At 38.8% G+C, this 12172-nt stretch overlaps 2 protein-coding genes and 1 pseudogene across 2 annotated transcripts; 1 reads left to right on the top strand and 2 right to left on the bottom strand.

Annotated features, from left to right (window-relative positions):
* The first annotated feature begins 370 nt into the window (after positions 1 to 370).
* On the top strand, positions 371 to 1294 carry LOC116123410. Its single transcript, XM_031409178.1, has one exon. It carries the CDS (start codon positions 371 to 373, stop codon positions 1292 to 1294), a length of 924 nt encoding a protein of 307 aa, XP_031265038.1.
* Positions 1295 to 5520: 4226 nt separating this feature from the next.
* LOC116123345 (cytochrome P450 71D11-like) lies at positions 5521 to 7282 on the bottom strand (the record flags this gene model as incomplete). The annotated part of the gene is made up of 2 exons (XM_031409133.1): positions 5521 to 6282; positions 6389 to 7282. Coding segments are annotated over 2 exons (1506 nt in total), but the record flags the coding sequence as incomplete, so codon positions are not given.
* Positions 7283 to 7654: 372 nt separating this feature from the next.
* On the bottom strand, positions 7655 to 9355 carry LOC116123409 (annotated as a pseudogene).
* Between the last annotated feature and the right edge of the window lie 2817 nt (positions 9356 to 12172).

Here is a 12172-nt window from a genome sequence, read left to right as displayed (position 1 = left end):
TAGGAAATTAAGGGTATTTAAGTAAAGTGTATTAGAAGTAATATGTGTGATGATTTTTGAATTTTGAAAGCTGTAATGTCTACTGTAGTTGGTGTAATTAGCAGAGAGTTGTTAAGTGCTATATACTGTCTTTCTTCAATGAATATGACAAGCTTTCTGATCAAAATTAGTTTCTTTTTACGGTGCTCTGTTTTTCATTCTCTCACATTTTCTCCGGCTGAAACCAACAATTGGTATCAGAGCCAACGTAAAAGAAACCAGAAACTTAGTATTCTAAACCTTTCGTTTACACAACACACTCCATTCTTAGCAAAAACTTAGCCTGCATCTGCCTTCTTTCTCCTCTGCATCAGACGCAAAAAAACAGAGCATGGCAACACAATCTACATTGATGGCTCCATCGGTGTTCAATGGAGAACATTACCACATCTGGGCAGTAAAGATGAAAGCCTTCCTTCGTGGACAGGGACTGTGGCAGTATGTGGAAGAAAACCGACAGCCACCATCACTTGGACAGAATCCCACGTTGAACCAGTTGAGGATGCATGAGGAAGAAACAGCCAAAGCTCCGAGAGCTCTTTCTCATATACATGCTGCTGTGACTGATCTTGTTTTTACAAGAATCATGGCATACGAAAACCCCAAAGAAGCATGGGATAAATTGAGAGAAGAGTACATGGGGAGCACTACAACAAGGAATATGCAGATTCTTAATCTAAGGAGGGAATTTGAGATGCAAAGAATGCAGGAAACTGAAAAAGTAAAGGATTATGTTGATAGACTAATGAATGTTGTCAACAAAATCAGGCTTATGGGAGTGGAGTTGGCTGACCGAAGGGTTGCGGAAAAGGTTTTGGTAAGTCTTCCGGAAAGATTTGAGGCCAAAATTTCTTCTTTGGAGGACTCTAAGGACATTACTCAGATCACATTGATTGAGCTTGTTCATTCTCTCCAAGCGCAAGAACAAAGGAGACTCATGAGGCAAGAAGACATTAGTGAGGGTGCATTGGTTGCAAGCTTCAAAGGCAAACCTGCACAGACACAAACAAGGAAGTATGCTGGAGATAGAAAGGGGAAAGAGAAGAGTAGTAATCAGTGGGAAAGGGCTGGTGGAGTGAAAGAATTTCCAGCCTGTACTCATTGTAAAAAGAAAGGGCATTCGGAGATAAGATGCTGGTTCAGGCCTGGTATACAGTGCAGAAGTTGCAAGCAATTCGGGCATATTGAAAGGGTGTGTAAGAACAAAGGAAACCAGCCAACACAGCAAGCAGCAATTGGAGAGGATCAGCAATAATGTTAAGAGACTGAACAACTTTTTGTGGCCACTTGTTACACGGCACAAACCAGCAGTGAAGCTTGGCTAATTGACAGCGGCTGCACAAATCACATGGCTGCAAACCTGCAAAATTTTGTGAACCTAGATAGATCATATTGCTCCAGAGTAAAGATTGGAAATGGTGAGTTCATGGAGATTAAAGGCATAGGAGATGTTGCTGTCCAAACTTGGTTAGGTATAAAGTTAATCTCTCATGTGTTGTATGTTCCTAGACTCAGCCAAAATTTATTGAGTGTTGGGCAGATGATAGAGAAAGGTTATTCCTTGCATTTTGAGAACCAAGCATGTACAATACTTGACCCTAGAGGAGTCGAATTGATGAGGGTAAAAATGCTAAGGAAAAGTTTTCCGGTTGAGTGGAAAACCACCAGTGAATCTGCCTTGTTAACTAGATAGGAGGAGTCAGAAATGTGGCACAAACGACTTGGACATTACCATTATAATGCCCTCAAAGAGCTGAAGAAAGGGAACATGGTCCAGGACTTACCAGAGATTGAAGAAAAGAGTACCATTTGCAGTGTTTGTCAAATTGGCAAATTGAGTAGACCTTCATTTCCTTCGGATCAGTCCTGGAAAGCAACAACAAAACTTCAGCTAATCCATTCAGATGTTTGTGGTCCTATGTAGACAGCATCATTGAGAGGAAGCAAGTATTTTATACTTTTCATAGATGATTATACAAGGATGACTTGGGTGTATTTTTTGAAGCTGAAAAATGAGGTTCCTGCAGTGTTTAGAAAGTATAAACTGATGGTGGAAAATGAGGCTGGAGCAAGGATCAAAGTGTTCAGAAGTGACAATGGAACTGAATTTACTTCAAAAGAATTCAGTTCTATTTGTCTTGAAGCTGGAATCAAGCATCAATTTACTACACCATACACCCCACAGCAAAATGGGGTTAGTGAGAGAAGAAATATGACCATCATGGAGATGGCTAGGTGCATGTTGGCAGAAAAACAACTTCCTAAGTGTTTTTGGGCTGAAGCTGTAAACTCTGGAGTTCATCTTCTGAATAGGCTGCCAACAAAGTCAGTTAAGGGACAAACTCCAGTTGAAGCTTGGACTGAAATTAAACCTGCAGTGGGGTATTTAAAAGTGTTCGGAAGTGTAAGTTATGTCATGGTTCCAGCAGTGAAGAGAACTAAACTAGATGATAAAGCTGAAGTTGGTATTCTCATCGGCTACAGCAGTCAATCAAAAGGTTACAGAGTGTACATTCCTAAAACAAAGAAGATTGTGATAACAAAGGATGTAAGGATTGATGAAAATGCAATGTGGAATTGGGAGAGTAAACAGATTGAGGTTGACAGGTACATGCAGCAGCCGATTGAAAATGTGTTTGATGAAGGTGAAATTGAAGCAGATCAGGAATCATCAGTTTGGGGAACCAGGACCTTGGCTGATGTCTATGCAAGGTGCAATGTGGCTGCATTGGAGCCAAGAACATATGCTGAAGCTGCTGGATCAGATGCTTGGAAGAATGCTATGCAAGAAGAGATCTCTATGATTGAGAAGAACAATACATAGAGACTAGTTGAAAGACCTGAAAATAGAAGAATAATTCAGGTAAAGTGGATTTACAAACTAAAGTTAAATCCTGATGGCACAATCCACAAACACAAAGCAAGACTTGTAGCAAAAGGATTTGCACAACAACAAGGGATGGATTAAACTGACACATTTGCTCTGGTAGCTAGACATGATACTATAAGGTTGATTCTTGCCATGGCAGCCTAATTTGGTTGGAAAATTTTCCAACTTGATGTCAAATCTGCCTTCCTAAATGGCTACCTGGAGGAGGAGATTTTTGTGGATCAACCTGAAGGCTACCAGGTGAAGGGTGAAGAAGGGAAGGTGTACCTGCTAGAGAAGGCTTTGTATGGCCTAAAACAGGCACCTAGGGCCTGGTATAGCCGCATAAATGAGCATCTTAACAGCCTAGGCTATGTACGAAGTCCAAACGAACATACCCTTTATGTCAAAGAAGCTGAAGGTGATCTAATTGTGGTGTCATTGTATGTGGATGACCTTCTGATGACAGGGAGCAATTCAGACCAGTTGAAGATGTTTAAACAATCCATGCAATCTGAATTTGAGATGACAGATTTGGGGGAGATGACATATTTTCTTGGTATGCAAATTTTTCAGTCCAAAAGTGGAATATTTGTGCATCAAGAAAAGTATGCAAATGAAATTCTCACAAAGTTTGGAATGGAGAATTGTAAATCTGCAGATACACCCTTGGTTTCTAACCTGAAGCTGAGTAAAAATGATGGTGAAAAGGAAGTGGATGAGAGTGTGTTTAGAGGCCTGGTAGGCTGTTTGTTGTACTTGACAGCCACACGTCCAAACCTGATGTTTGCAGCGAGTTATCTCTCTAGATTCATGAGCTGTCCGAGTGAATCACATCAGAGAGCAGCAAAGAGGGTGTTAAGGTATGTGAAAGGAACTTCAAATCTGGGAATTTGGTTTAGAAGAGCAGAAAAATTGGTTCTGCAGGGGTACACAGACAGTGACTGGGGAGGTTCCGTAGATGACATGAAAAGTACCTCTGGGTATGTGTTTTACATCAATAAAGGTGCCATTGGTTGGTTGTCAAAGAAGCAAGACTCAGTGGCTCAGTCCACTGCAGAGGCAGAGTACATTTCTGCCGCAGCAGCAGTGAACCAAGCTGCATGGTTCAGAAAAATTCTGGCTGATTTGAAGCAAGATCAAGATAAGCCAACCTCTATATGGTGTGATAATCAATCAGCAGTGGCAATGGCAAAGAATCCAGTCCTCCACGGCAGGACCAAACATATAAAGATTAAATTTCATGCAGTTAGGGAGGCTGAAAATGATGGGGAAGTGACTTTGCTGCACTGCCGGGGTGTGGACCAGATTGCAGACATTATGACTAAGAGTCTGCCTAAAGCCAAGTTTGAGGAACTAAGACTCAAACTTGGTGTTTCCAGCATGTGCATCAAGGGGGAGTGTTGATGTGGTGATGCTTTGCTGGAAATGTTTCAAGTGGTCAAGTCTTCAAGTTTGTGTTTGGAAGATGCAGAAGGTTACATGCAGCAGTGTTCTTAACGTGCATGGGAGTGCTTTTGTGTAATAACTTGTTTAGGAAATTAAGGACATTTAAGTAAAGTGTTTTAGAAGTAATATGTGTGATGATTTTTGAATTTTGAAAGCTGTAATGTCTGTTGTAGTTGATGTAATTAGCAGAGAGTTGTTAAGTGCTATATACTGTCTTTCTTCAATGAATATGACAAGCTTTCTGATCAAAATTAGTTTCTTTTTACGATGCTCTGTTTTTCATTCTCTCACATTATCTCCGGCTGAAACCAACATTATCAGAACTTATGATAAAGTATTTAAATCTATCTTAGTCAACGGAATTAAAAATAAAATATCAGTTCAATTAAATACTCAATAAATGTGAATGAATGATATGTCAATGCCACATTTGTTTGCATATCGAGTGGTGATGTATAAATACAACGAAAAAAAACTCTCATGTAGTTTTTGTGTTTTCATCTTTATTGAACTTACCCAACAGTTGAATCCCATCTGATTGTCTATTAAAAATATTCAAACCTTTTTTGGCGTATTTGAACTCATGGACATAACTTGTGCTGTCAATGTTTTAGACTATAGAAATTATGTTGTGGCTCATTTGTCATGGTGCTGCTGCGGTTGTCAAGTTCTGTATTGGAGTTCTTTCAGTCTAATGAAACATGTTTTGCGTCAGCCTCAGCCTCAGCCTCAGCCACTGCTTTTTTTTTTTTTTTTTTGGTAACCGGAGTGTTCAGGCCAACTTTAGTGCACCTCAACTAATCCTTGGGTCGATTGAATATCTTACAAGCCCAAAGCATCTGGTAAGTCACAATTTGATAGGTGGTCTCAAAGTTCAAACTCAAGCAATCAATGAAGAGAGCAAACTTCTTTGACCGCTAAGCTAATTCTTTGGGATTATTCACCCCTGCTTTGTTTTGCTTCATGAACACATGGTCTTCTATCTTTTTCTCATGGCAATTTCATAACAATGATGTTAATTGCAGTTTGGACAAGATCGCTAGCGACCCATAAAGAATTCTTATCATAATTAGGTTGCTACTAAGTGTTAGTACTATTATTTGTATTCACTCATATATTCATTACTACTATTATTTCTGACAGACATAGTATTATTCAACAGAATTATATTAGCGCGAGGCAGAGGTAGTTACATTAAAAGTGATCATTTTTAAAATTACGTCAATCTCAAACTAACTAATATGCTTATTGGTAAATGGTGGCAGAAAACATAAACAAACAGAAATTGATTACTTTAGAGCCTAAGCATTAGGCTATGGATGATAGGGAATGGGAATCAGGCACAGATCATTTTTCCTTCTGAGTGTAGCACCAAAGGACTCGGTCATGTCCAAATCTTCATTCTTCATTCCATCAGGAAGTTTCCAGTCAAAATGATACAGCAACATTGCTAGTGGAAGCTCCACATTGGCAAGACCAAATGAAGCTCCAGGGCACATTCTCCTTCCAGCACCGAATGGGAGGTACTCAAAATTAGTACCCTTATAGTCATTAGAACTATCAATGAACCTCTCAGGATTAAAACTCTCAGGTTCATCCCAATATTCTGGATCTCTTCCAATCGCCCATGCATTAACAATGACTTTCATATCGGCAGGTACATTGAACCCATTAATCTCACATTTCTCTCTACATACTCTTGGAAGTAACAAAGGAACAGCAGGATGCAACCTCATAGTCTCTTTTATCACTAGTTTCAAGAACTTCATTTCAATAATACCTGTTTCGTCAATATTTTCCATTCTATTAAAGACTTCCCTCACTTCAGCTTGTGCTCTTTCCATTACTCTTGGATTCTTTATCAATTCAGAAATTGTCCATTCCAATACTGTCGAAGATGACTCGATGCCAGCACCAAACATGTCCTGGAAAAAGGAGTTACATGTTTATAAGTTTAAACAGTAACATACTAATTAAAACAAGAACAGAGAATAAGTTATGCATTCAACTCCAAGGGGTGAAGGTACTTACAAGGATTACCGCTTTGATGTTTTCATTAGTTAATGGAAATTGAAGATCGTTTTGCTCTTGAAGTTTCAAGAGGACATCAACCAGATCTTTATGTCCTTCACTCTTGTCAGACTTCTTGCGTTCGTTGATAATGTTTTCAACTAGTATGTCAGATTCTTTATGCAGCTTCCGCATATACCGATTCGTCCCGCTGATGGATTCGAGCAATTTAATGGAAGGAAACAGATCTACAATATTAAACCCTCCCAGTGCCTCTGCCATATCCTTGACAGCAGATATGAATAGTTCTTGGTCAGCTTGACGCACTTTACCAAACACTGCCCTCGAAGTCACAGCATATGTTAATTCACTAATTTTACCCGAAAGGTTAATCACTGACCCTGATTTTGATTCAGTCCATTCAATTAGCTTAGCGATCTCTTCTTCTCTCACCGATCGGAAAGACTGAACTCGTTTAGCGCTTAAAAGCTCCAATGTACAAATCTTCCTTAGCTGTCTCCAGTAATCACCATATGGTGAGAATACTAAATCAGTATAACCATAAGATACGATACTTGTTGTAGGACTATAAGGCCTTGATGCAAATGTAATATCATGAGTTTTCATCACTTCTTTCGCGAACTTTGGCGATGAAACAATAACCGCAGAAATTTCTCCAAGCTGTAGATGCATAAAGGGTCCATATTTCTTGGCCAAATCTCTGAGTCTGCAAGTTGGTAAAGCGCCTACAAGCTGGTGCAAATTTCCAATCAGAGGCAGTTTCGGCGGGCCTGGAGGTAGATTTGAAGTTTCATCATTGGTTTTGAATCTCTTCCCCATTTTCAGCACCATTAATAGAAAGAGAAGAAAGGTGAGAAGGATTGAGATGTTGGAGAATATGAGCTCCATGAGAAAGTATAGTGAGGGTTAGACTATGAGTGAAGGATTAGATAGAATCATCTATATAAATAATTTCTTCTCCAAAAATTGTATTAGAGAATTATACTTTAACTATTCTGACATTGCATCAGCTTTCGGAATCTCCACCTAGTTATTCCCAACACTGAAAGACAGAGAATAAGACAAAGATGATGTTCTGGTTTTTTTATTTTTTTATTATTATTATTATTTTTTATACTTTGTATTTTCAACTACTTCCAATTATTTATTAGAAAGATTGGATTAAATATTAAACTGTTTTTGGAGTTAATGAAATTAAAAATAAATAGATTATAATTGATGGTTAATTAAAGATAAAAAAAGTAAAAACCGGACACGAATCTCAAATCACACGTGTTCATGAAACTGCAGGGCACATGATCTTCCAGCACCAAATGGGAGGTACTCAAAATTTGTCCCCTTATAGTCAACTGACCAATCAATGAACCTCTCCGGATCAAATCTCTCAGGCTCATTCCAATATTCTGATCTCTTCCAATCGCCCACGCATTAACAGTGACTTTGGTTTTGGCAGGTACATTGAACCCATTAATCTCACATTTCTCTCTACATTCTCTTGGCAGTAAAAAAGGAGCAGCCGGATGTAACCTCATAGTCCCTTTTATCACTAGTTTCAAGAAATAATGAAACAATTTAGAGTAATACAAAATCAAAAACAGTAAACACACATAAATAAAGAAAAAAAATAATACGCGCGATTTACCTTAGTTCACCTAATTAACAGGCTACGTTCAGCAGAGTCAATATTATTGATATTGAAATATTGTCTCACCTCTCTCGTTACAATAAATGTAATTTGCTCTATGATTTGCTATCACACACATACAAGAGAAAAATAAGTTTATATATTAGGTTTAAAGAGTAAAATCTAATATTACAAGGATTTATTTTCCTAAGCCCAAACCTAATTAGGAATTAATTACTTAGAGAAATCCTACAATAGCTTTTCATGGAAAAGGCCTAAACCACCTATGGAATTGGGGGTAGTCCACGTGACCGTTATTGTTGAAGTGGTTGAACAACTCTCCAACAAATAACACCTGTTTCATCAACATTTTTTCATTCTGTTATAGGCTTCCCTCACTTCAGCTTGTGCTCTTTCCATCACTCTTGGATTTTTTATCAGTTCAGAATTTATCCATTCCAGTACTGTAGAAGAAGTGTCCGTGCCAGCTCCAAACTTGTCCTGGAACAAGGAGTTACATGATTCTGAGTTCAACACTAAACTGACTAAGTAATGGAATTTCAACTCCAACTTCAAGAGGTGAAAGTACTTACAAAGATTACTGCTTTTATGTTGTCGTCAGTTAATGGAATTTCAAGATCACCTTGCTCTTGAAGTTTCAAGAGAACATCAACCAGATGTTTTTCTCCTTCACTCTTGCTACGGTTCTTGCGTTCGTTGATAATGTTTTCAACTACTCTGTCAGATTATTCATGCAGCTTCTGCAAATAAGGATTCTTTCCACTAATGGATTCGAGCACGGAAGGAAACAGATCTGCAGTATTAAACCCTCCCAGTGCCTTTGCCATTTCCTTGACAACAGATATGAATAATTCTTGCTCAACTTCACATATTTTACCTTTGTTAGAGTTTCTTTGATCAAATATAATAAAACTATACTCAGATATCAACAATCCCAACAAGATTAAAAAGCAATCAACCACAGAACAATCAATAGGCATCAAGATATAGAGAGAGAAAACAAGAAAAATAAAAGAGACAATCAATTATAGTGGTTCAGCACTTAAGGCCTACGTCCATTCTTCAAGGCAAGATAATATTTCATTGAATCAGCAATACAGATCATATTAACCTCTAAACCCAATAACAAAGAAGAATCACACCTAATTAATTGATAAACCCTAGCCCCCTTTGAATCCAATCAACTCTGTCTCACTCTTTGTTAACCAAGGGTGAGTTTTTATACAATCAAAGGGTCTTAGCATCAGCTTCCACCTGGAATCAAGCTTCCTTCCAGCCGTAGGATGAAGATCAAGAAGAATCTTAACTGAATGGTGCGACATTGCAAAAGAAAGAGAGCAACTGAATTTGTTTTTGCTGTAGGTGAATGAATACCACGTAGACAAGAGCTAAAAGTGGTCCTCCATTCTCTAAAATGGCACCACTTTAATAAGCCTCCATATTTGACGTTTCAAACATTTCGAAAACTTGCTGACTTGGCTAGTGACATGGCAAAGAAGTGCCAAACTCATCACAACCTAAGATAGCCCTTGAAGTGATAGTATATATTGATTCAATTCGCCAATTTTTTCCAAAAGGTTAATCACTGATCCTGATTTTGATGCAATCCAATTAATTAGATTAGCGATGTCTTCTTCTCTTACCGATTGGGATGATTGAACTCGTTTTGTGCTTAAAAGTTCCAATGCACAAACCTTCCGTAGTTGTTTCCAGTAATCACCACATGGTGAGAATATTATATTCTTATAACCATAAGATATTATTCATGTTGCTGGATTATAAGGCCTTGATGCAAATGTAATATCATCAGTTTTCATCACTTCTTTTGTAACTTTGGAGATGAAACAATAACTGCAGAAATTTCTCCAAGCTGCAGATGCGTAAAGGGTCCCTATTTCTTGGCCGAATCTCTGAGTCTGCGGGTTGGTAGAGAGCCAACAAGCTGGTGCAAATTTCCAATCAGAGGTAGTTTCGGTGGCCCTGGAGAGGTAGATTTGAGGTTTTATTATTATTATTTTTTTAATCTGTTTGCTATTTTCAGCCCGGTGAAGAGAAAGAGAAGAAAGGTGAAAAGGATTAGGAATTAGTTGGAGAATATGAGCTCCATGAGAACAGTATATTAAGGATTGGACTCTGAAGCAATGATTAGCCAGAGACATCTATATATATTTTTCCCCAATAATTATCTGTTCTGCGCAGGCTCAAATAAAAGCAATAGCTATTTGTTTATGTTAATCTGTCACTATCTACACTGATAGTCCAAGAGGCGAAGAAAAAAAAGAAAAAAAAATCAAAGGTCATATAAATATTGGTGAGTTATTTTCTCTGAACTTATCAACAACCATTAATTATTTATCTGAAATATCGGATAAAGTATTTGACATCAATTTAGTCAATGGAATTAAAAATAAAATATCATTTCGATTAGATACTCAATAAATATGAATGAATGGTATGTCAATCAAACAATTATGCCACATTTTGTTGGGAAATGCAACACCTACACCATCTTTTCACAAACTCCCTCTCTCAACTCCAACATGACAGCTTACAATTGGTCAGCTCATAATGCATCTCACCTAATAAATTGTGATTGACCAATTGTGTACTGCCATGTCTGGGTTGTGAGAAGAGGTTGTGGGTGTAGCATTACTCCATTTTGTTTGTATATTGAGTGGTGTTGTATATAAAACTCTTTTATGTAAATTAATGCAGTATGACTCTTCGATTGACATAGTATTATTCAATAGAAAAATATTAGGGAGAGGCAGAGGTAGTTACATTAAAAGTGATGTAGATGGTAAAATCTATGGTTGCGGAATAGGGGGTATGATCCCATGAGGTTGAGGCCACCAACAATACATTGCACCTACAAAGACAAGAAAACAAGCATGAAGCGAACAGAAAGCATCGGGGTGGTGTTTGCCGTAGGTATTCCAATGTTCAAGTCAGCAAGGCTGAATGAGACTAATTTAGTAAGGGTTAGGGAAAGAGAAGGTTAACAGAAATTGAGTCTAAGACTAAGACTACGGCAGTGATGTAAGGCTCTCGAGAGTGAGAACTATGAGGGTAGAAGGCGTAGTGTTCCCTTAATGTGAGACGACTGGCCTCTTGTTTAAATAGCAACTATAGGATCTTCGAGTCCTAGTAGGACTGTGAATCCTTGGAAGTTGAGGTTTAGTGAATAGGAAAGACTTTGACTCCCTTACCTCAGTAGGAGACGGAGTCTCAATCGGTCTAAGATACAGATCTTAGAGGAATTAGGATAGTAATGGATCTCTTCAGTAGGATCCAAATAATGCAGGGATAAGTAGGCAACCTTGGGGTCTAAGTAAACCCTAGGTCGAGTAGGTGATCTTGGATTAATGGGCCCAGACCCAAACAAGCTGATGGTGAGATCTAAACGAATCGGGGCCTTTACTGATTGGGCTCAAGCAGTGAGCAACATGGTAGGTATAATACGCAGGCCCAATATGCGAACTCTGTCATGGGCCCAATCAGAGTTAGGCCATGACTCCGAGCTTTGCTGAAGGTGTCTTTGTCTTTGGGCTTATTGAGGCTGAGGACATTTTTTGGCCCTAACAATCTCTCCCCCCCTCCCCCACCAACTCTCTAAGTTAAGGAGTACTTAGCTTAGAGAGTAGTTATTACTGCGTGAAGGTATGCGTAGTTGGCCTTCCCATCGGGTAGGGTGAATATTAATGTAGATGCCAGTTCTTTAGTTCATAGAACCAAATACTGAGTGGAGTCCATCATAACTGACTCACTCAATGCACCAGACCAAGTGCTAAATATGACGTGTAGGTTGAATTTATTCTTGCTTGATGTATCAAGCCGAGTGAAGAAAAGCAATAAGCAGAGATCTTGTTCGATGCTTCGAACCGAGGGAAGGTATGAGGCAATCTATTGAATGGTGTCCTCAGTTGGTGCATTGAACCAAGTGAGAGGATGTGCAGAACATTCCATGTAGGTGTCCTCACTCAGTGCATTGAACCGAGTGAGAGGATGTGCGGAACATCCCATGAAGGTGTCCTCCCTCGGTGCATTAAACCGAGTGAGAGGATGTGCGGAACATCCCATGAAGGTGTCCTCACTCAGTGCATTGAACCGAGTGAGATGATGTGCGAAACATCCCATGA

The sequence above is a fragment of the Pistacia vera genome, unplaced genomic scaffold, assembly GCF_008641045.1.
Source record: "Pistacia vera cultivar Batoury unplaced genomic scaffold, PisVer_v2 Contig142, whole genome shotgun sequence".
Lineage (NCBI taxonomy): Eukaryota > Viridiplantae > Streptophyta > Magnoliopsida > Sapindales > Anacardiaceae > Pistacia > Pistacia vera.
Note: the sequence above shows the minus strand (reverse complement) of the source record. Positions and strands in the feature narration are given on the sequence as shown.

Bases quoted from the DNA above. Each gene is read 5' to 3' on its own strand.
- LOC116123410 (XM_031409178.1), top strand. From the start codon at position 371: ATGGCAACACAATCTACATTGATGGCTCCATCGGTGTTCAATGGAGAA.